General features: G+C 40.3%; 1 protein-coding gene across 1 annotated transcript in view; it reads left to right on the top strand.

The window, feature by feature from the left end:
• The window catches only part of LOC124136572 (UPF0687 protein C20orf27 homolog), a 44,467-nt gene extending 29,286 nt beyond the window's left edge, over positions 1-15,181 (top strand). The window contains exons 3-4 of the mRNA XM_046502527.2: positions 11,914-12,042; positions 13,746-15,181. Of these exons, the coding sequence (XP_046358483.1) occupies positions 11,914-12,042; positions 13,746-13,846 (230 nt within the window). The 3' untranslated portion in view covers positions 13,847-15,181. The remainder of the gene's footprint in view (positions 1-11,913; positions 12,043-13,745) is intronic.
• The last annotated feature ends 7,210 nt before the right edge of the window (positions 15,182-22,391 follow it).

Here is a 22,391-nt window from a genome sequence, read left to right as displayed (position 1 = left end):
GGCCCTTCCAGCAACACCCAGCTATGGGAATCTGGCAGTTATTCCCCTAATGTGATGTTAAGTGATATTGGCCTCCGGGACCACCAGATAATGTTCTGGTAGAGCATGTAGCCAACTGGTTAAAGCATTTGCTCATCACGCCGAAGACCCGGGTTTGATTCCCAACATGGGTACAATGTGTGAAGTGCATTTATAGTGTCCCCCAAAGCTGGAATATTGCTAAAAGCGACGTAAAACTCAACTCACTCACTCTGGTGGGGTCCGGGATGTTTGTGTGAGATGTATTTTCGGTCACTTCTTCAAAACGTGTATATGTTTTTCTGTGATTTTAAAAAAGTACTTCAGATAGTGAATAGGTCCCCAGCAACCTATGCTGGTCATAAGAGGCGACCTAGTGGATTGTGTTGTCAGGGTCGCTGACATTTTCTGTTGCATGTCATCGTACCCTGGCAGAGTGGATTGTTGCTCACAATATCAATCACTTGATTGTCTGGTCCAGACTTGATTACAGACCACCGTCATATCCCTGGAGTATTGCTGAGTGGGGCATTAAACAACAAACAAACAAACAAACAAACAAACAAACAAACAAACCACCCTGCTCCAGTAAGTGCCCTCTGATCAACTCCTACAGCAGTCTGTAATCTTTTATATGGGTACAATGTGTGAAGCCCATTTCTGGTGTCCCCCGCCGTGATATTGCTGGAAATTTGCTAAAAGCGGCGTAAAACCATACTCAGTGTAATCTTTTATAAGTACCCTTACTATAAGTTCGGAACCTTACTTGACAATCTGTTGTCTTTTGTATCAAGATAAAACAGAAATATAGAAGGGGTATAATATTGCTTGGTAACTTTTATCAATCAAGTTTTAGTTTTGTCTGTGTTTGAACTTTGTTCACTTCCCTTGATTTCTGGTCGTCAAATGGACTTGTGTGTGGTTGTAATAAATGCCCTCTTTGTCAGTTTTCTGAGCGCCCAGTGAAAGCAGGAAACAGGAATCTGGTCAATTAATGCAAATTGATGCAATGGCGTGGCTGGGGCTTGAGGAAACTTGTAGTCAGTTGTGGCGTTGTGTCTGTCACTTTTGTTGAGATGATGTCAACTCTCCAACTGAGTTATTTATGTGACAATCACCAAGAAAGTATTTTGATGCCGTAATGCCCCAGGCAGGTGACGACAATGAGGTTCTGTCATCTTTGCATCTCTCGTTTATCAGCGGCCTACGGAAGGTGAGAACTAGCAGAGCTGATACAGCCAACCGGGATGTATTCCGCAGGGTGGTGTGTCAGGGAGTCATCCTTATAATATACTGGCAATAATACATTGCTTAGTTACCTACACTACATTCTACATGCTCACTCGACCCGTGAAGATCCGGGGTAGAATGGGTCTTCAGCAACCCTTGCTTGCTGTAAAAGGTGACTATGCTTGTCGTAAAAGGGGACGAACGGGATCGGACGGTCAGACTAGAAAAACTCAAAAGTATAAAAACAGCATGCGTAAATACCCAAAGAAGCTTTTTCAGCATGCGTACAAGGGGGCTAATTTCCAATTTCCAAAACACAGTTACGGGCTAATTTACTTTCTGAGTCAAGCCTATAATTAGAACCCTTATATTCATCTGAAACATTAATTTTTTTTATTTTTTGAAATCTCAAAATGTTAACTTATTTGGGGAAAAACCCAATAGGGTGATGAATAGATGAGTGAAAGATTATTGGTTACCTAATGAAAAATGTAATAACCCAATTAAAATAAAAACCTTTGAGTAAAAACTCAATTGATCAAAAAGTTATCTGGAGCTCTGATGTCATAGAAGTGGTTTAGTCTGTCAGATATTTCCTGTTTAGCAGACAGTGTTAGTGTGACATGCAGTATTGTCCCTTCTGTAATATTTGGTTGCTTGTTAAACCCACACTCAGCATTATTCCAGCCATATGACGGGGGTCTGTACAACATCATGTCTGGACCAGACAATGCAATTGGGATATGATGATATGCCATCAAGCAAGTCACTGAAGCTGATCATCCAATCCATTTCGTCGTCTCTTATGACCAGCATAGGCTGCTTGAACCTAATCTAATCCAAAATCTCCACAGGTCCATTTGTAATGAAGCCACATTTACACAAATGTCAAATGTTCAGGGAGGCAACAAGACTGGTCTCACTGGATTGTACGCCTGTACTGAAGAACTGTTACTTTCTTGTAACCATATAAGGAACTGACATCACAGAGTTGACATCACATATCAAGTTTTAGATACGACATGAGACCAATGGAGATCTAGGTTAGAATAGGTCTCCACAACCCATGCTTTCTGTAAAAGGCGACTTTGCTTGTCGTAAGAGGCGACTCATCATGCTCATGGGATCGGGTGGTCAGGCTTGCTGACTTGTTTGATGCATGTCATCGTATCCCAATTGTGTGGATTGATGCTCCTGATGTCAATCACTGGATTGTCTGGTCCAGACTTGATTATTTACAGACCGCCGTCATATAGCTGGAATATTGCTGAGTGCGGCGTTAAACAACAAACAAACAATACCAATCAAATGTTCGGGGAGGCAACATGACTGGGTTCAGTTGATCGTACGCATGTACTGGTGAACCGTTACTTTCATGTCACCATCTTGTGATGGATATCAAAGCATTGAGTTGACATCACATACCAGTTTTAGATACCTCATGAACTGGGACAACATGGGAATCTGTGTCTACCAAGGTCGAACTGTTTAATGTGAAGAATCAGAGTTTGCCCCTGAACATAAATCATGTGTTTTATATATAACCTGACTTTTATGACTCAAGTGGGGCACAGTTTAAGGTATTACTGGAACCGCAATTGCTCTGAGAGCATTAACGCTTTCACTGCCATTTGAATGGCTGTCATAGAAATCATGGCTCAGGTTGGGTTAATAGGTTTTTCATTAGTGCCTGCTTTCATTATTCTGTTTGTTTACGTGCCGCCGTGGGAGTACTGCTGTGCTGAGCGTCGTCAGGCAACAAACACTTACTTTTTTATGCAAATTGTGTGAGTGGCGGGTGCTACCGGTAGAGCAGGACATGCTTACCCTTCTTGCAAACACCTGGTGTCAAGACAGTGATCCATTCATATAATTTTCATTGCTATTTTGCCTTTAACGCCGGGGCCAATTACGCTCAGCATTGATGTTTTGTATTTAGTTCCGAGTTTCCTAAATGTAGGGAGGTTTCTGTGTGTATTTACATAAGGATGCACAGCATCCGTGGTCTAGTGGTAGAGCATCTGCCCGGAGAGCGGCAGGTCCGGGGTGGCATGGTATCTCTGTGGGCTAGCACTATACAGCGACATCAGTCGCACATGCGCACGCTCATGCAAGCACACGCACATGCACGCACACGCACACACACACACACACACACACACACGTCGCTATCTAAGTACAGTAATCTTTGAATTTCACCTCACCTACATAAGGATGCTATGCAAGTGTACCAATGAACAGATATAACATACATACAACGCTGAGTTGTAGAGGAATACAGCTCATGGTAGAGTCTCACAGGGCTAGCAATTCATTTGGTTTTCATAAGTTCGCGCTATCCTCTGAATGTATATATGCAGTGTGATGGAACAGCTGCTGTTAATGTACTGGACATGTTCACTATGTGGATGAGCAGTGTTTTGCTTGTTATTACATATTTATTTGACAAGCTTATTAAGTACACTGATGCTCATACACAGTTTGACGACTGTCATAGCTGCTTGAGCAACTTGTGTAAACCAGCTGACCACACTGACACAGTACATGGGGAGAAGCAAGCTCCTTCCCAGCGTGTGACACCTTTGTTAACTCTCAGAAACAACGCTGCCATCAGTGTGGGAGCAGCCATTACAAGAATAACAAAATTTGACCTCTTAACCAATAATGTTTTTGCTTATGTTTTCATCTTTGGGAATGCCATCAAAATGTATTTTGAAAAGATTTAAGACTGACCAGATTTCCCAGATGAATTTACCTTTTCGTTTGTTTAATCAGATTAGTTTCAGATTGCAGAATAACGAGAAATCACCCAAATTCCCCCTTACTTTCTTACTATACCAATTACGTTTAATTTCAAATGAAATAGAAAGTCTAATTGACAAACAAAGAAATAATTCAGCGGGAGTGAGAGTATTTGGTGTCACGACAGTCATCACTTGTTTGTGAACATAACGGTCAGTCGGTTACGAGTTCAACTCCAAGCATGGTTGTAGCCACATATCACAATGGTGGCAGTGATAGTATAGAGAGCTCTGAAAAAGGGCTAGCGCTGTGAGGAGCTTGGGGGAGCTCTAAATCTAGTACTCATTTAGCTTGTGTCATATAACAAAGGGATTTCGGGTTCGTACAAAACAACTTAGTTATGAAATCAGTAAATGACCACACAAGTTCAGTGAATAATTAACAAATCATATTGAAATATAATGTTATGTTGAAAATCATAGCAATACAGTCGGTCACATTAGTGGCAGCCATAAATAGTAACAAGCCCTGTGATATCTGTCAGTGCTCTCATGGATGTCCAGAATTACACTGTCAATTGTCTTGAAAGGCACAAACTCTGGAATACAACTGGATGCTGGCGGAAAAGTTGGTGTTTTTGAACAGGTGTCCCATCAGATCTTGGCAAGTAGATAAGACGCAAGTTAGGTCGTCAAGTTCATGAATCGTCCTCGTATCACCTTCGTGCTGCTCTCATACAGGTACAGCCAGCCTTTCTGATTGTCACATCACTAAATTTCTTGAATGATTAAGCTGTCTTGTGCTTGTCAACATCAATGGGAGGTAACTCTAAATCACACTTCCTGTAATAATCTGGTCACTACAGGACTCAACATTTTCTGACCGTTTCCATCATTTGTTGCCACTGACAATCCCTACACATAAACTTACTTATCTCTACTGCCATATAACAGATTTATGTCATTTTTCTGATGTGTGGAGCGAACCTGACGTGACTCCAATATGTCCAGATAAACAGAGATCACTGCACAAGTGGGTGTCAGATACCATTTATCTGAAGAGTTGTTTCAAAACACATCAAACTAGCCAAAGCAAGTTTTGAAACAACAAGTTGTAAGGTAAATGGTATATGACAAGCACAAGAGTAGTAATCTGTTTCTTACACACCCTAAAATCTCACCATTTTTGCATTGAATCAATGAGTATGTTGTCTTTTCTCATGATCCCAGTGACACATTAATACATAACACAACAGTCATGGGGGACGTCATCTGGCTCACTGCTTACCACTCATACTTAGTGTGACCCTCTATGAAAAAAGTTGCTGTACTATCTGTGTATCATCAAGGCGATGATGATGATGATGATGATGATGATGATGATGATGATGATGATAGACAAGATCAAAGAACATTTCTTTTCACTCTAAAACCATAAAGTTTTGACGAAGGCGTAGGTGAATTCGACCAAAGCATGAGTAACTTATCAGTGAATTACACTCAGGAAAGTAGTGTCATAATCTAACCTAAGGTTATCACCATGGAGTAGCCAGTCATGGATTTGGAATTTGATCATATGTTTTGTACCAGTTATCTCAAGATGGGACTTGTTGTTAATCTGCCTGGCACTCAGAATTAAGGGGCAAAAACAAAGACTGGTTGGCTCGGAGTCAGTATACTGTTTCTGAGTGATGTATTCATGTTAAACTGCAGCATGTGCGCTATTTTAGTGCAACAATCTTAAACAAGACGTTAACCCCACCCCACCTCACCTCACCCACCTCACCCATAGGTGGGTAAGAAAAGTGTGAGCAAGGGACATTTTTTATCATTAATTTCATAATTTATAGAATGTATACATTTTGCAAGACTCAGAGAAGCAGAATGAATTTTTGAGAAAAGACAAAAGCTTTTCGCACAAACATATAGATGCTAGACACATCAGTTTGTTTTACACTCAAACATTTATCAGCATGTAGCAGAGCGTCATATTGAATGGAATATTTATCATGTTTATAGGTCAGGGTGCCGTTGTACAAAACAACCTTAGCGCTACGACTGTCGTAAGTCTATGTTAAGGTATGGGAGTTACGATCACCTTGGCGCTAAGATCGCTTTGTACAACGGCACCCAGGTAACCATTTTGAAAACTATGTGCCAGGTTTCGTATTGGACATAGAAATGGGGGGACAACCAGAGCACAATATTCATGAAACCTGGCACATTGTTCTCCAAATGTGTTGTTGATATTGTAGACTGTGTAGCAAGAATTATTTTGGACCTGCATGGACTGAACGTGCCAATATATTACTCAACGGATTTGGCTTAGCGTGCTGATATATATATATTATATATAGGTGTAACAATTCATTAGGCTAAAAGTGCCGGTATGTTACAAAAGTGATTTGGCTGAACGTGCCCATATGTAACATAATTCATTTGTCTCAGTGTGCTGATATGTTTCATAATTGATTCGGCTAAGTGTGTCAATATGTTGCATAATTCATTTGTCTGAGTGTGCCGATATGTTTCACAATTCATTTGGCTAAATGTGCCGATATGTTACACAATTGACGGCTCTTTAAAACAGATCAATATGTGTATGGGTTTCTAGCTGACTGGTCAAACGTTAATTTGATGTAATATTGTCATGGCTACTCACTGACATCACATATTAACTTTTAGATACGACGTGAACCGGATTCAACAATCTGTTTTGATCCCCAAAAAATGCACGTGGACAACATTGAGGGACTACTGTGTCTACTGAGGTTGAAATGTTTAATGTGGAGAATCAGAGTTTGTTCTGAAACATGAATCTTGTATTTTGGTCGTATTCTGACATTTATTACCAATTCAGGGTATTACTTGAAGCTTAATTGATCAGTGAGTATTACAGCTTTCACTCAAAGTTGAATGGTTGTCGTAGAAATCTGGACTGCAAATTGGTTTAGTGGCTTTTCAAACATTTTTTATGCTATTGTTATTTCGCAATGTTCAGTCGTTCAAAGTAATCTTGTGACATCTTAGTGGAAGTTTGTTGTCTAACGCTGCACTCAGTAATATTCCAGGCATAATCAAGCCTATACCTGACTATCCAATGATTGACAGTGTGAGCAATGATGACACGCAATTACAAAGTCACCAATCCTGACCGCCTTATCCATTTGGTTAGGATCTGATGACCGGCATAGGTAGCTGGGGACCTATTCCAACCCGGATTGCCCACGGGGGACTATTGTTCATGAAATGGCTCGTCATTAGTGATTGAGTTGGGTTTCTGAATGAGGACCTGATTGAGATTATGGTTTTATTGGAACCCTTGATTAATTTTCCCTTGGGAGATAAGGACAACGTCAAATTCCAAACTAGACATTCTCTCTCTTGAGCATGCTGAGGGAGTTGATGTCACCAGCCTCAAGATTCAGAACCTGCAACATTCATTTTCTTAGCAGAGTTCTTCCACACCTGGATCTTGTAAATTGCTAAGTAATCACTCTTTGTGAAACCCATACCATCTAACGCAACCAAATTACATACATGTATATAGATTCCTGTTTTTGTAGCTCAAGATGTATTATAGTCGGATCATAGGTTTTGGACGGCCATATTTATTGCAATTATTTGCGCTAGAACAAGGGGTGTGGCATCACATAGACATTGTAAATACCTATATGATGGTTTGGTTTGTGAGATAAAATTTGTCTTTTATAAGTGAGTGAGAGGTTTTACAGTTGTTCTTGTGATTATTGAGAAAACTACGAATGTTCCTTAAGCATCCAAATACCCATAACAGGGATTATATTATGTAAGGCGCGCATCATGCTTATTCTTAATTACCGTATTCGACGTAATAAGCGCCCAGGGCGCTCTCAAAATTAGAAATAGGGGGCTCTTATTAGAATATTATTTTGGTGAATAAAAACAGTTGAAAGATAAATTTCATGGTTATGCTGACAGCCTGAAATGTTTATGTACGACAGATATATTTTCCAGAATTTTATTGCCCATAATTGGGGCAGCATATAGCACACGAGTGCGTATTATACGCGAATAAATTAGTCTTGTGTACATTGATCAATCGGAAGGGGTGTTAATTGGGATTGTTCACCAGCCAATATGTCAGCAAATGTCACCGTGGGCGCTTATTAGAGCGGGGCGCTTTTTACGTCGAATACGGTACATGGTTCACACATGTGGAAATGTTGATTAAACTACAGTTATGGAAAAAACTTTCTTGAATCCTTGTGAACATGTTATACAATTTTGAATGATTAAATATTCATGTTTAGAAGCCACCATGTTTCTATCAAATTTGCAAAAACTGTTTTGATAAATCATGCATGTTCTTTTAGCTGCCGTGAGACATGTTTACATCTCAAGTGAAAAAATAATAAACTCTAAAACTATAGTTAAAATCTTTTTGTGCCCCCGGTTTGAAAAATGGAGGAATTGAATGATCAGCATGTTCATCTGGCCACCGACTGTTTTCCATTTCCGGAACAGAACTCACGTTCCCGAAGAACTGTTGAATATTTCTTGTTGAAATTTCCGATTTGTAATTTTTTATATATTTTTTGGTAAATAGTTTTTATGAAGTCAAGTTTGACTTACACTGAAAATAGAGCTAGTGCTTGTTTCTGGAGCAGAAGTCCAAAACCACTGAATATTTCTTGATGAAACTTGCTATACAGATCAGTCCAGTGGTGAACTGGTGCCTTTTGGTGACTGAACAGATACTGAACAACATCATTTTTTCTTCACTGAACTGAAGGTATCCAATGGCAATGAACCAAAAGTGGTATAAACGTGGCCAAACTCTGTTTCTGAATTGCACCTGACCTTGGGGATATGGCATCTCTTGATGACTCTTGTCTACATATTGTCAAAAACAATCTGTCCAGCAAGATGTTTTTTGTTCAAGTAACCTATTGTTAGAAATGTCCTTGTGTTAATAAGACACTAAAACCTACTGGCTACGATGTCAAGTGACATGTTCATGCAAGGAGAATCAAATATTTTTGACACAGACAGTAACCATGGTAATACTACATAAAGAAAATACAGTTTAAAGCATTTATATCAAGCTTAAATTAGTTCTACTTACATCAAGGCCAACATAATATTTTCCTGTGTCTGATAAACACTATGAAAAAAATCAGGTCAAGAGAGCGCCCTAGGTGCTTATTACATCGAATACGGTATCAGAATTTACACAGTTCAAGTCCACTAACAACAGCTCCAATGTTCATATCTTTACTCTGAAAATTACTTGTGTCATGTTTAAGTTCTTCTTGAAATTAAACTTCCTGTACATGGCCCTTATGATACTCAGCTGATAGTAAGCTGTTTGCAATGGGGTGCACGGGTGGCCCAGTCGTCTAAGGCGCCGCAATTCGCTGTGCAGAGTTGCGTCCCTTGGGCACGTCAAAAACCTATGATTGTGGGTTCGAATCCCGGTTCGCCCCGATTATGTTTCTAGGTTTGTCAGCACCATACCCGTGCTGGTGGGTTTCACCGAAGTGGTAAATGTCTGAGACCTGCATCACTACGGGCTTTCCTCCCACATTAAGCTGACACGCTGTGATATGACTGGAATACTGTTATTAAACTTCCTGTACATGGCCCTTACGATACTCAGCTGATAGTAAGCTGTTCGCAGCGACCTGAGGTGGTGTTTGTTCGCCACTGATTGTCAAGATTTATTAAGGAATTCTTGCAGATCGATATCAGGGCCTGGGGCCTCGTTCCATTTTACAATCTTAGCACTCAGAGCTCCAATACTTAACATAGACCACTAGCAGGAATGGATGATCCATGTCATTGTGTCTCAATTGAGTAGATTGATGCTCATGATGTCTGTCACTGGATTGTCTGGTCCAGACTTGATTTTATTTTTAGAGACCGCCATCATGTAGCTGGAATATTGCTAAGTGCAGCGTTAAACAACAAAGAACAACAAAATAGACTTACCACCATCATAGTGCAATGATATCTTTGTTAAACAAGGTCTCTGATTGCAGCATACATTGGTAAGATGTCCCAAAAAGAATGAAGGTGCTCCAATTCAGGTTATAATTGTGTTGACTGATGTTTTAGATAACAAGATCAACCAAGAGGAAACAGAATCAATATTTAGTTTCTATTATTGCATTGAATACATTGATCATTTAGAATTTAAGAAAAAAAACAGGTCTTAACAAAAATGGACAAAAAACACCTATTTTCTTATGAAATTCCTCCAACAGGCACATAGATTTAAAACATACATAAGGCCCATGAAAATCTGTGTAGATCTTCAGCAACCAATGCATGCTGAAAGAGGCGACTATGCTTGTCGTAAGAGGCGACTAACGGGATCGGGTGGTCAGACTCACTGACTTGGTTGATACATGTCATTCTATCCCAATTGTGTAGATCGATGCTCATGATGTCAATCACTGGACTGTCTGGTCCAGATTGTCTCTGTCCCTGAATCATATTATTTCCCCTTCCCTCCAGCCCTTCCTGTAATAGTACAGCCCCAAATGAAGCAAGTCTAGATTTTCACAGATACAGGGTGGGCTCCATGGAGAGAGGACAGAGCTTGGTAGGAGGGCAATTATATACCCGGTATGTCTGTAGCTGAAACTGTCATCTGATTGTAGCAGAATGTGATTTCTAATTGATGAGGACCCCAGCAGCCTCCAAAGCAGATGTTATTAGTAACTGAATCTCCCCTCTCACTGGGGCTCCATTTCAATTTAATTGTAGCTGCTGCTTGTTTGTATCGAAATAATATATACCGTATTCGACATAATAAGAGCCCAGGGCGCTCTCAAAATTAGAAAAAGGGGGCTCTTATTAGAATATTATTTTGGTGGAAAAAAGAGAGATGAAAGATAAATTTTGTGGTTTATGCTGACAGCCTGAAATGTTTATATACGACAGATATATTTTTCCAGAATTTTATTGCCCATAATTAAGGGTGCATATAACACACGAGTGCGTATTATACGCGAATAAATAAGTCTTTTGTACATTGATCAATTGAAAAGGGTGCTAATTGGGATTGTTCACTTGCCAAAATATTAGCAAATATCGCCGTGGACGCTTATTAGAGCGGGGCGCTTATTACATTGAGTACGGTATTCAGAGACTAAGCAATATTCTAAGCTATATTGTTATGATCCTAATATCTACAGCCCTGTGGAATAGGACTCAGCCACAATTGCTGGCGTTCAGGGGCCCAGTCCACAAAGCCCTCTTAGCGCTATGATTGTCGTAAGTCAGTGATAAAGAATGGTAGTTACGATCGACTTAGCGCTAAGATCGCTTTGTGGAATGGGGCCCAGTTTGGTATGAGTAGTGGTTTGATTGAAACGAGAAGCCCAGTTCTCTTGTGAGTATAGGTAACATTAGTCACTTCAAGATGCTACTCTGTGTTGATCAAACTTAATTATTGTAGACCCGAGAAGCTTAGTGGATGCAGACTAATCCACTTCCGGCCCACATAAAATACAGACTCAAATAGTTTCTACCTGTTTCTGGCCCCCAAAATTAAGTCAGTAACTCGGCTTAAACAATTGCGAATTCTGAAAAACATCAAAAAGACCACAAGACACAGTTAATGGGAAAATATGTTAAACCTTCGTAATGTCATATGTCCATTTTTTTAACTTCATTGCAGAAGAGTTCACTACATACATCTTTCATCTTACTCAGAATGTTCCTGCGGCCTTGTTATATTATAGAAATTCTGACAGGATGGTAACCGTGGCTGCCAGATAGCCTACAGCACTCGCTGCTTTGTCTCATCAAAGGCTGTTTGCAATTTGCTGGCTGCCATAATAATTTTTTTTGCTGACAAGGTGTAAAACCCAATTATGCTGTTGTTTACAATAACAGTTTTGACTGACAACTATGATGACGGTGTTTGTTTCAGGAGAAGGGCACCAAGTGGTCGTTATATTCAACGCTCATCGAGAGAAGGTTTTAGAAGAAAGTCTGAAGGTTACAGACTCCAAGGACAAGAGCAAATCTATAACACTGGCCTTCCACGCTCGTGTCCTCGGTGAGATGAAGAACACACTATTATGTGCCCTTTTTGAACAATTGACGTTTTAGATTAGTTTTCTTTGTCGAATGTCTTTTATTTCAATGACAGGAGGATCATTATTTTTACTCAGAGGCAGTTTTTTTTCAACTCTATCATTCTACCATTATTTTTTGTCAGCTTTTCGGTACATCTGTACTGGAAGTTAAGAAGCAGTTCAAAACTTAATTCCTTAAATTTTCCAATCTCATTAAAATGAGATTTTAGTAGCTTGTTATGGGATTAACATTTGATTAGAAAGATACTTTTTTTCTATAGCCCATGGGGGGTACTGTCAAACATTCTCGGCCATCCATTAGACATTACAGAATTTTCTTTTGTTCTGTAGGGTCACGGGTGGCCCAGTCGTCTAAGGCGCCGCGATTCGCTGTGTAAACGTGCGTCCCTTGGGCACGCCAGAAACCTATGACTGTGGGTTCGAATCCCGCTTCGCCAATTATGTTTCTAGGTTTGTCAGCACCATACCCGTGCTCGTGGGTTTCACCGAAGTGTTTAACGTCTGAGACCTGCATCACTTCGGGCTTTCCTCCCACATTAAGCTGACACGCCGCGATATAACTGGAATACTGTTAAAAGCAGCGTTAAACCCAACTCACTCACTCACTCTTTTGATCTGTTTTCACAAGTGAAAGCTGCTTTCTGATTGGCTAATGTTGACTTACTGTTAGTCATTTCATTAGTCGGTCAAAGTTTGCGAAAGGTCAGAGGTAGCCGTAGCGAGCACTAAGATATGATTTTAAAGAGTTTTCTGACATTCCCCTTGATGCTTAAATTGTGAAAATGTAGACATCATTATAAAGAATATCTCAGAAATAAAAACACCCAAACACCTATTGCATACAGTTTATCCACACACGCTACAACAGAATTTATAGAGCAGTATCAACACACCATGGAAGGGTTTCACACAGGCATGATATTTTCTTTTTAAAATATTTGAATTCAACTCTTTTTACCTATGATTATGACAAGAGTGACACAAGTAATTTTCAGGGTAAAGATACGAACATTGGAGCTGTTGTTAGTGGACTTGAACTGTGTAAATTCTGATACCGTATTCGACGTAATAAGCGCCTAGGGCTCTCTCAAAATTAGAAATAGGGGGCTCTTATTAGAATATTATTTTCGTGGAAGAAACAGAGTTGAAAGATAAATTTCGTGGTTTATGCTGACAGCCTGAAATGTTTATATATGACAGATATGTCTTTCCAGAATTTAATTGCCCACAATTGAGGGTGCATATAACACACGACTGTGTATTATCCACGAATAAATAAGTCTTTTGTACATTGATCAATCGGAAGGGGTGCTTTGGGGGATTGTTCACTAGCCAATATATTAGCAAATATTGCGCTTATTAGAGGGGGGTGCTTATTACGTCGAATACGGTAAGTTGATTTTGTCAGATGGAAAACTGACAAACCTGTAACCACCCTTCCCCAAAACTCGCAAACATGTCAGCATCCCACCTTCAACATACAAACTTGTCAGCATCCCACGTCAGCTGCTACTATTTTTCGAACACAGCAACGATGAGAAAACGGGATGTAGCTATGTGTTAGTGACGGCTAGATGTCGGCTAGCAAAGGCAGATCAGTACCGAGGTAGGACTTCACAGCTGACATGGAGGAAGACATTGATTCCAGCCATCTTTGTTGTAGGGAAGGGCCAGGGAACACCTGCTCTACGTAACGGCATCCATTGTCTCAGCGTGGACTGGGACGAAGACTCCGACGTCAGCGACTGGCAGGGCTTCAACTAGACTCTTCCCGACAACATCATTGTTGACGCACCCATGGCTTGTACACACAACTTTCCTCAATTACACTTGAATACAGGGGACACTATTTGTGTCTAGTGGTTAAAGTGTTTTGCTCATCATACTGAAAACCCAGGTTCGATTCCCCACATGGGTACAATGTGTGAAGCCATTTCTGGCGTCCCCTGCTGTAATATTGCTTGAATATAGCTAAAAGCGGCGTAAAACCACTCACTCACTAAAATATGTGTCACTACTACCCTATATGGCGGCCATATGTGTTCACAGGTGAGAGAGGAACATAGTGTATACAAGCCATGAAGTATTGACGATGTTTTAGGATATGTCCGTATGGACTTTGTTGCCGTCAAGATGGGACCGTCGTGAACAAGACATACCCTGAACTCAAGACATGACCACTTTGGAGTTGGGTACTCCACACCTGTCAAAAATGACATCCTAATGTCAAATATTACTGTTTGAGGTTCTTTTAAATCCTTCAACGGCAACTGTAAACTCCGAAATAATGTCCTATTATTTGTATTGTGAAATTGGAGCTGCAGTGTTCACGTAACTGAAATGTACATACAAAATGGGAATGTTGTCAATCATTGACTGTCTTGGTCATGTTGGTTGAAGTTCTTTGAATGCAAAATGTTATTGATCAGTTACCATGGTAACACAATGACCTTGAAAAGAAGAAACCAAGGTGAAGGTCAAAGAAACTTTCATTTCTCTGTTTCCAAGTAAATTGATCTTTTCATAACACAAATATCAATATGGGATTTAATAACAGGAAATAATTACTTTGTATGTTGTTTAGACGGTGATTAAATTGGACCATTGAAAAGAGGGCTTTTATATATATTTACAGTAAAATTTTGACATGATTTCTTTGATCCGCAAGCAAAGCATAAGGTCAAAGGTTGTCATCAGCATGAGGTTTGATATGCCGCTGTTCTGGGAATTAATCTGGAAAGTTCAATATCATGTCTGAGAAAGTGGGGCCTTGACTTCCATGAAATTTCAAAACCAACTTACCTGACAGGTCTGAAGGTATGCAAATGTGGTAGAAGAGGATAATAATTACAAGCGAAGTCACATAGATAGATTGTGTTAGAAATGGATAGATTGTGTTAGAAATGTGTTAGAAATGGATGGATGGTATTAGAAATATGTTATGGTCATGAGCTGCTCAGTATTAGGTTTTTTCCTGTTTAAAATTACTTTTAGCAATATTTCTATACAGAAAAACTATGCCTGAATGAGCGTCTTTATAATGCTATGTCATAAGATTTCACACATGTGCTCTAGAATTAAAAGTCGAAGAATGTGAAACTTGGTGTCAGTCTTGTTAATCTCACAGCAAAGACCAGCTTTTCTTCAGCAGAGTGTCAGTCTCCGTGCATCCCATGGGGTGTTCATCTTCGTGCTCTGTAGAGATGGTCAGGTAGCATCTGGATGCTAGTCTGAAATGTACTGTAGATTGAGAGGATGGGTACTTTGCTAGTACTGGCATTTAACAGAATACTTTCATGTTTGAAGGGATTTTATGTTAAGAATTTCTCAAGAATTACTTCACTTTATCAAGAAAGAAGAACAATCAGTTCTAAGGCAAACCCTTTTAAGAACTGGTTTAATTTGAAAATATTTGGGGTTGGGGTTTATAGAATTATGTCTTTAATGTATGTGTGTGGATTTTCTAGTAAACTCTCTGGTCATTTGAAGTACCATAGTTTGCTGGGCAGACGTGCTTCTCTTAGACATGCCAAAAACTTATGATCGTTGGTTTGAATCTGAGGTTTGCCCTCATTATGTTTCCTGTTCAGCACCATACCCTTACTCATGGTTTTTACCACAGAGTTAAGCATCTATGACTTTAGGGGCACGGGTGGCCCAGTTGCCTAAGGCGCCGCAATTCGCTGTGCAGAGTTGCGTTCCTTGGGCACGCCGGAAACCTATGATTGTGGGTTCGAATCCCAGTTCGCCCCGATTATGTTTCTAGGTTTGTCAGCACCATACCTTGCTCGTAGGTTTCACCAAAGTGGTTAATGTCTGAGACCTGCATCACTTCGGGCTTTCGATAAAACTGGAATACTGTTAAAAGCTGCGTTAAACCCAACTCACTCACTCACTTTCCACCCACACCAAGCTCACATGCCATGATATAACGGAAATACTGCAATGTTGAACAAACTCACTCCAAAAATGTCTGCAAAATTCCCAGATGGGAATTAAAAATATTAATAATATGTTAGCTGGTCAGCTGAACAATCTTTTTTGTAGATGTCAGCTAGCTGCTGAAGATAAACTGGTGGCAAACAATAGACTGACTTTAAGACAATTGTTAGCAGCTTGAAGATGATCCTGTCTTACTGTCCTGAAGGCTGTTGGGACTCCTAAGCGTAGACCTGTGTGATGTGGTACTGGGCAGTTTGAGTCACAAGCCTGTCTTACTGTCCTGAAGGCTGTTGGGACTCCTAAGCGTAGACCTGTGTGATGTGGTACTGGGCAGTTTGAGTCACAAGCCTGTCTTACTGTCCTGAAGGCTGTTGGGACTCCTAAGCGTAGACCTGTGTGATGTGGTACTGGGCAGTTTGAGTCACAAGCCTGTCTTACTGTCCTGAAGGCTGTTGGGACTCCTAAGCGTAGACCTGTGTGATGTGGTAATGGGCAGTTTGAGTCACAAGCCTGTCTTACTGTCCTGAAGGCTGTTGGGACTCCTAAGCGTAGACCTGTGTGGTGTGGTACTGGGCAGTTTGAGTCACAAGCCTGTCTTACTGTCCTGAAGGCTGTTGGGACTCCTAAGCGTAGACCTGTGTGATGTGGTACTGGGCAGTTTGAGTCACAAGCCTGGCTGCAGCATCTGGGAGGCTCTGCAACATGTCTAGCTGTCTGAACAGTGTGGAGATAGCCTAGTGGTTAGAGGTTGTCTATCCTCCACATGGGTACTATGTGTGAAGCCCATTTCTGCTGTCCCCAGAATGATCGTGCTGAAATATTGCCTATAAAGGGGTGTAAAACCCAACTCACTCATTCAAACCCAACTCACTCACTCACTCTCGCTCACTGATTTAGCAACAGATTTAAGATTACCAAGATCAAAATTGAAATTCGATCTTTTTTGTCTTCTTGAAATTAACAGTTTTAAATGTGTTTAACTGCAGTCATACAGGTTTTCTGTCACAGTGGCTTTGCACATAAGATTTGATAACTATGTTTCAAATCATTACCTTTTTCAATGGCATGAGAAACATAAATCTTTGAATACTTGCTCATCTTCGCCTTGTCAGTGAAGTCACTGAAAAAAAGCCAATTTAGCTTCTGGCTTGCTGAAATAATGGACTTGTTTGTGCATATAAGTGACATGTTTCTTTGTTTGTTGTTTAACGATGCACTCAACACTATTCCAACTATTTATCTATAAATCATCAAGTCTGGACCAGACAATCCAGTGATTGACATCATGAGCATCCATCTACACAATTGGGATACGATGACATGCATCCGCCAAGTCAGCCAGGTGGCCACTCGATCCCGTTAGTCATTTTTGACGAAGTATGAGAGTTATGACCGCCTGAAGGCTAAAATTGCTTCATGGGACAAAGTCACCTCTTGCTACAGGTATTGGTCAATTCTAACCCAGGATCTTTATGGGTACAGTGACATGTCATCAACTATTGGGTCACCAGCGAATGCATCGGATTTCTTTTAGCATGAGAACATCTCCAAAATGTCCACCAGTTGGTAACTCATCCACACATTCGTGACCAACTCGTGTTATTCCGGGACAGGCCGAATAGCGACTCGTGCCTCTCTCATGGCCATTTTGGCGACCGGGCTCCGTCTAAGCGCAAACGGGCATACCCAACACAATGTCAACTCGTTACGTAATGGTTCACATATATTTCCCCATATATTATATATATTTCAGATGCAATGTAAAGCACATCGAAACATGCCGAATTATACAGTGTGATAGAACACATTTAACTGTGTCTTGGGTTTATTTTTAGATGCAAGACATATGTTATATCAAAAACTATTTCTAAGGGATTCTTTGACGAAGAACTAGGCGCATTTTGATTGGTTTGTTGTATTTTCACACATGACATTCATCGATAGGGGGACGAGTCTTCTTGCAGGTTACGGAAAGGGGCGAGTGGTGACGAATGTCATCTACAGTTATCCATGCAGGCTGTCATATTTCCATTCTATTATGATAAATACCCCGTATCTGTTCGCCCAAATAGCCTTGTTACAGAAGTGATGTTGACATTACCATCACTCTTATCACCAACTATTCACAGAAGTTCACCAAACAATCATACTGCCTCTTCTGAACAAGAGGTCTGCATAGATCAACATTATAAACCCAGCAAGCCTGAAATATATATATTTTTTAAAGAATTAAAATTAGGTTTTATACCGCCAGCAAGAAATAAATAATATGTTGAAAAACAACCTCATAATTTACTGTCGCTATCACCCGTGAAGATCCAGGATAGAATAGGATAGGTCTTCAACAACCATGCTTTCCGTAAAAGGCGACTATGCTTGTCGTAAGAGGCGACTAATGGGATCGGGTGGTCAGGCTCGCTGACTTGGTTGATGCATGTCATCGCATCCCAATTGGGTGAATCGATGCTCATGATGTCAACCACTGGATTGTCTGGTCCATACTCGATTATTTACAGACCGACGTCATATAGCTGGAATATTGCTGAGTGCGGCGTAAAACAACAACCAACAAACTGTCGCTATCAATATTAAGAAAATTATTTAAAATACACAGGAACTCGTTATTGGTCAGTCAATATATACCCCAAATATGTTCTCGACTTATATATATATATATATGGGGGGATATATTTTTACTCACCAATTAACGAGTTCCTATGATCAAATACTGTAATGAAAACCTGTTGAAAATGTATCTTAGACAATTTCAAACACAACGAATGATCACGACAGGAAGAAATCAATAACATTATTGGAAATTGGAATTAAAAAACATTGTTTTTCGACCTACCGACCTGAATTCTAGGGCTAACACCCGTGAGCCTAAAAAACGTCAGGCCTTAGCAGGAAAAGATATTTTCTTGAGTACAACGACTGGAAGTATTTATTCTGTACGAAACTCAAGTTGAATTTGAGACAGCGTGTGGAAGTCCAGTCGTGTAACCTGATATCACCACTGATAGTCCGCTCTACTGGTAATAGAATCACGAAATATGGCGATGATTAATTCACGAAGATGAAGAAGAAACTTATAAAGTGAAAAGAAGCCATTCCACCGATTAGGAAATTAATATTACCTACTGTAATGGCAGAAACTGTGAGCTTTTCAAGAAATGTCCATTTTCTTAGCGATTAGATCACGTGGTTACAATCCGGGTCACAATCGACTGTGAGCAGTTTTTTTTCAGCAGCGACCTTGGTCAATAGCGCTCAATATGCTCGCTCGCAGTCACCTGACCGTCGAGCCTCAATCGGATTGTAACCACGTGATCCATTCAGCATCACGACAGTCATCACTTGTTTGTAAACATATAAACGGCCAGTCAGCTGCGAGTTCAACTCCACGCATGGTTGTAACTGCCTATCACTGTGGGCTTTGGGAATGCTGGAAACCTATGCTCGTGAGTTCGAATCCGGTCGCCCCGATTATGGTTCTAGGTTTGTCAGCACCATACCCGTGCTCGTGGGTTTCACCGAAGTGGTAAACGTCAGAGACCTGCAAGACCCGTGAAGATCCGGGGTTGAATAGGTCTTCACCAACCCATGCTTGCCGTAAAAGGCGACCACGCTTGACGTAAGAGGCGGCTAACGGAATCGGGTGGTCAGGCTCGCTGACTTGGTTGATGCATGTCATCGCATCCCAAATGCGTGGATCGATGCTCATGATGTCAAAACTGGATTGTCTGGTCCATACTCGACTATTTACATACCGCCGTCATATAGCTGGAATATTGCTGAGTGCGGCGTTAAACAACAAACACCACCACCACCACCATCATCATCATCATCATCATCATCATCATCATCACTTCGGGCTTGCCTCCCACAAATATAACTGGAATATTGTTCAAAGCAGCTTTAAACCAAACTCACTCGCTATATTACGGCATGTGTTCTCTTACTTTATTCCTTCAGTATATTCAAACGAGACACATGTGACAGGGTCTTGGTTATCGAATAAAAGGGGGTGGTCGGGTAGCCTAGTGGTTTAAGCGTTCGCTCGTCACGCCGAAGACCCGAGTTCGATTCCCGACATGGGTACAATGTGTGAAGCCCATTTCTGGTGTCCCGCGCTGTGATATTGCTGGAATATTGCTAAAAGCGGCGTAAAACCATATTCACTCACTCACTATTGAACAAAAGGATTTGAGCATTTTCAAGTATATTTTACATCACTCTAACCTCCATATTGAAAACCTTTCTCTTGGAGCGACCATCACCCATTTTGACATCGTTGTGAACATATGCCACCATGTACGGTATTCCCAGATCTTTTTTTTTACCAATATTTGTATTCGTGGCAATGATTGAGTTGATGTTCCAGACCATTCCTCCTGATATCGTTTGGCAGTATAAGCTTAGGTGGTTACATCAAAGATTAATGATATCAACTGATATTACTGTTGCATATTGAAGCTGACAGCAGCACTAATGAATTAATACCGGCTCGCGGTCAGGACGACTTGGAACTAGATTAAGTGAAGTATTCATTACTGGATGAAACGTTTTGTGATGGATGGATGGAAAGTTCACGGATATATATTTCAGTAACAATTGTTGTGATTAAGCAGCTTTTATTACTTGGTTTGCGGGCATGTCTACCCAAATGTTCATAAAATTAAATTTGAAGGAAATATTTTTTTGGCCAAAACTTAACTAATATTCAATAAAAATAGAATCCAAAATGACTCAAGTTGGCAAGGGAAAGTCGTCGACCTGCAATTCTTTCAATCCATTTTCTTATTTCACCCAACCAACAATAAGAGACGGCATTATTACAAATTTTATTCTTTAATTTTGACAACTGACCATTTGAAAAAAACCCATCTCTGTATGCCAACTAATTTAATAATTTTGTTAAAATAGTGACCTGCAAAAAGATATCCTGTCCATTTAGGCAAGAATATTATTTTTCTGGTTCTTCCTGAAGTGGGAGACAACCGTTATGAGAATCTGTTTTCTGAGTGATTACATTCCCGTAGCCTGAAGGTTTATGCTTGGAGCTATGATGTTCATTAGCAAATAGAAATTAGATGATTTTTTTGCTCATTATTTTCCAGATGTTATCACTAAAGGCAAAGACTTTTTTTCTGTGTTTAGATGTTTTCAAAGTGCGCTTACCATTGCAGGGCATGTCTTAGACATGAGAGATACCTCAGTGTTGTTTAGGATTCGTTGTTCTGCCACAGAAAGTCATGCTAGTTGACTGTGACAAAATCTCATTTAATGTCCCTACTTGCTTACGCTGCTATTTCTATGGTGCATAGAAGTGGGAGTGTCCATTCATTTCATTTTACGGTTCGGGGCGGTCGGGTTGCCAAGTGGTTAAAGCGTTCGCTCGTCATGAAGACCCGGGTTCGATTCCCGGCATGGGTACAATGTGTGAAGCCCATTTCTGGTGTCCCCCGCCATGATATTGCTGGAATATTGCTAAAAGCGGTGTAAAACCATACTCACTCACTCACTCACTCATTTTACGGTTCACCTTACATCGAATTTATTATTCAGATCTTATAATACTACCTTAGGATCAGTTAACATCTTAGCATTTCATTGAGGTGAGCATTAGGTCTGTTATTGTTTTGTAGTTGGTTCATAAAACCGAGGCCTTGAATGTTGTACCTTGATCAAACAACTTTTGAGCAATAGTCGTACGACTCTCTTTGAAATCTTGCGATAAAGAGCATGCTCGATTGTACCTCAAAAGTTGTGAAATGCAGACACTAATGACTGGAGATAAATTGCTCGATACAAAGGGAAAGTTGAAGTCATTTCTGTCTTCATAGGCTGTGGTGAGTTTTTTGTAACCCTTTTATCTTTGATCTAAATATGAAACCGATGAGGTGGTTTCACCGGTCTGGGTTTTTTTCTAGTTCAGATTGGTAAATCAGTGGATGGTAATTGGCTATTTCACCGTTATTGAACGAATTCAGATAATCCATATACCCGAAGTTAAGTTAAACTTCTTGGCCAAATTCTCTTGTTTTGATTTTGCCAGGGCTCACTTGCACATGGGGAGAATAGCCTTGCCACAACATAAGGCTCCGTTTGTAACGAGTTGGTCCACGTAGGCCATAGCGTTACGGTGGCTTTGCGGACAGATGACTGTGAAACAACATCTTCTGTTTTTGTTTGTTTATTTACCGCCGCACTCAGCAATATTCCAGTTATATGACAGCGGTCTGTAAATAATCGAGTCTGGACCAGACAATCCAGTGATTCCAAAATACCTAAGGTCCAGAAAGCTGATATGTTTTTATTTGTTTGTTTGTTTGTTTAACGCCGCACTCAGCAATATTCCAGCTAT

The sequence above is a fragment of the Haliotis rufescens genome, unplaced genomic scaffold (genome assembly GCF_023055435.1).
Source record: "Haliotis rufescens isolate VD_foot unplaced genomic scaffold, xgHalRufe1.0.p SCAF_12, whole genome shotgun sequence".
NCBI classification, from domain to species: Eukaryota; Metazoa; Mollusca; class Gastropoda; order Lepetellida; family Haliotidae; genus Haliotis; species Haliotis rufescens.
Note: the sequence above shows the minus strand (reverse complement) of the source record. Positions and strands in the feature narration are given on the sequence as shown.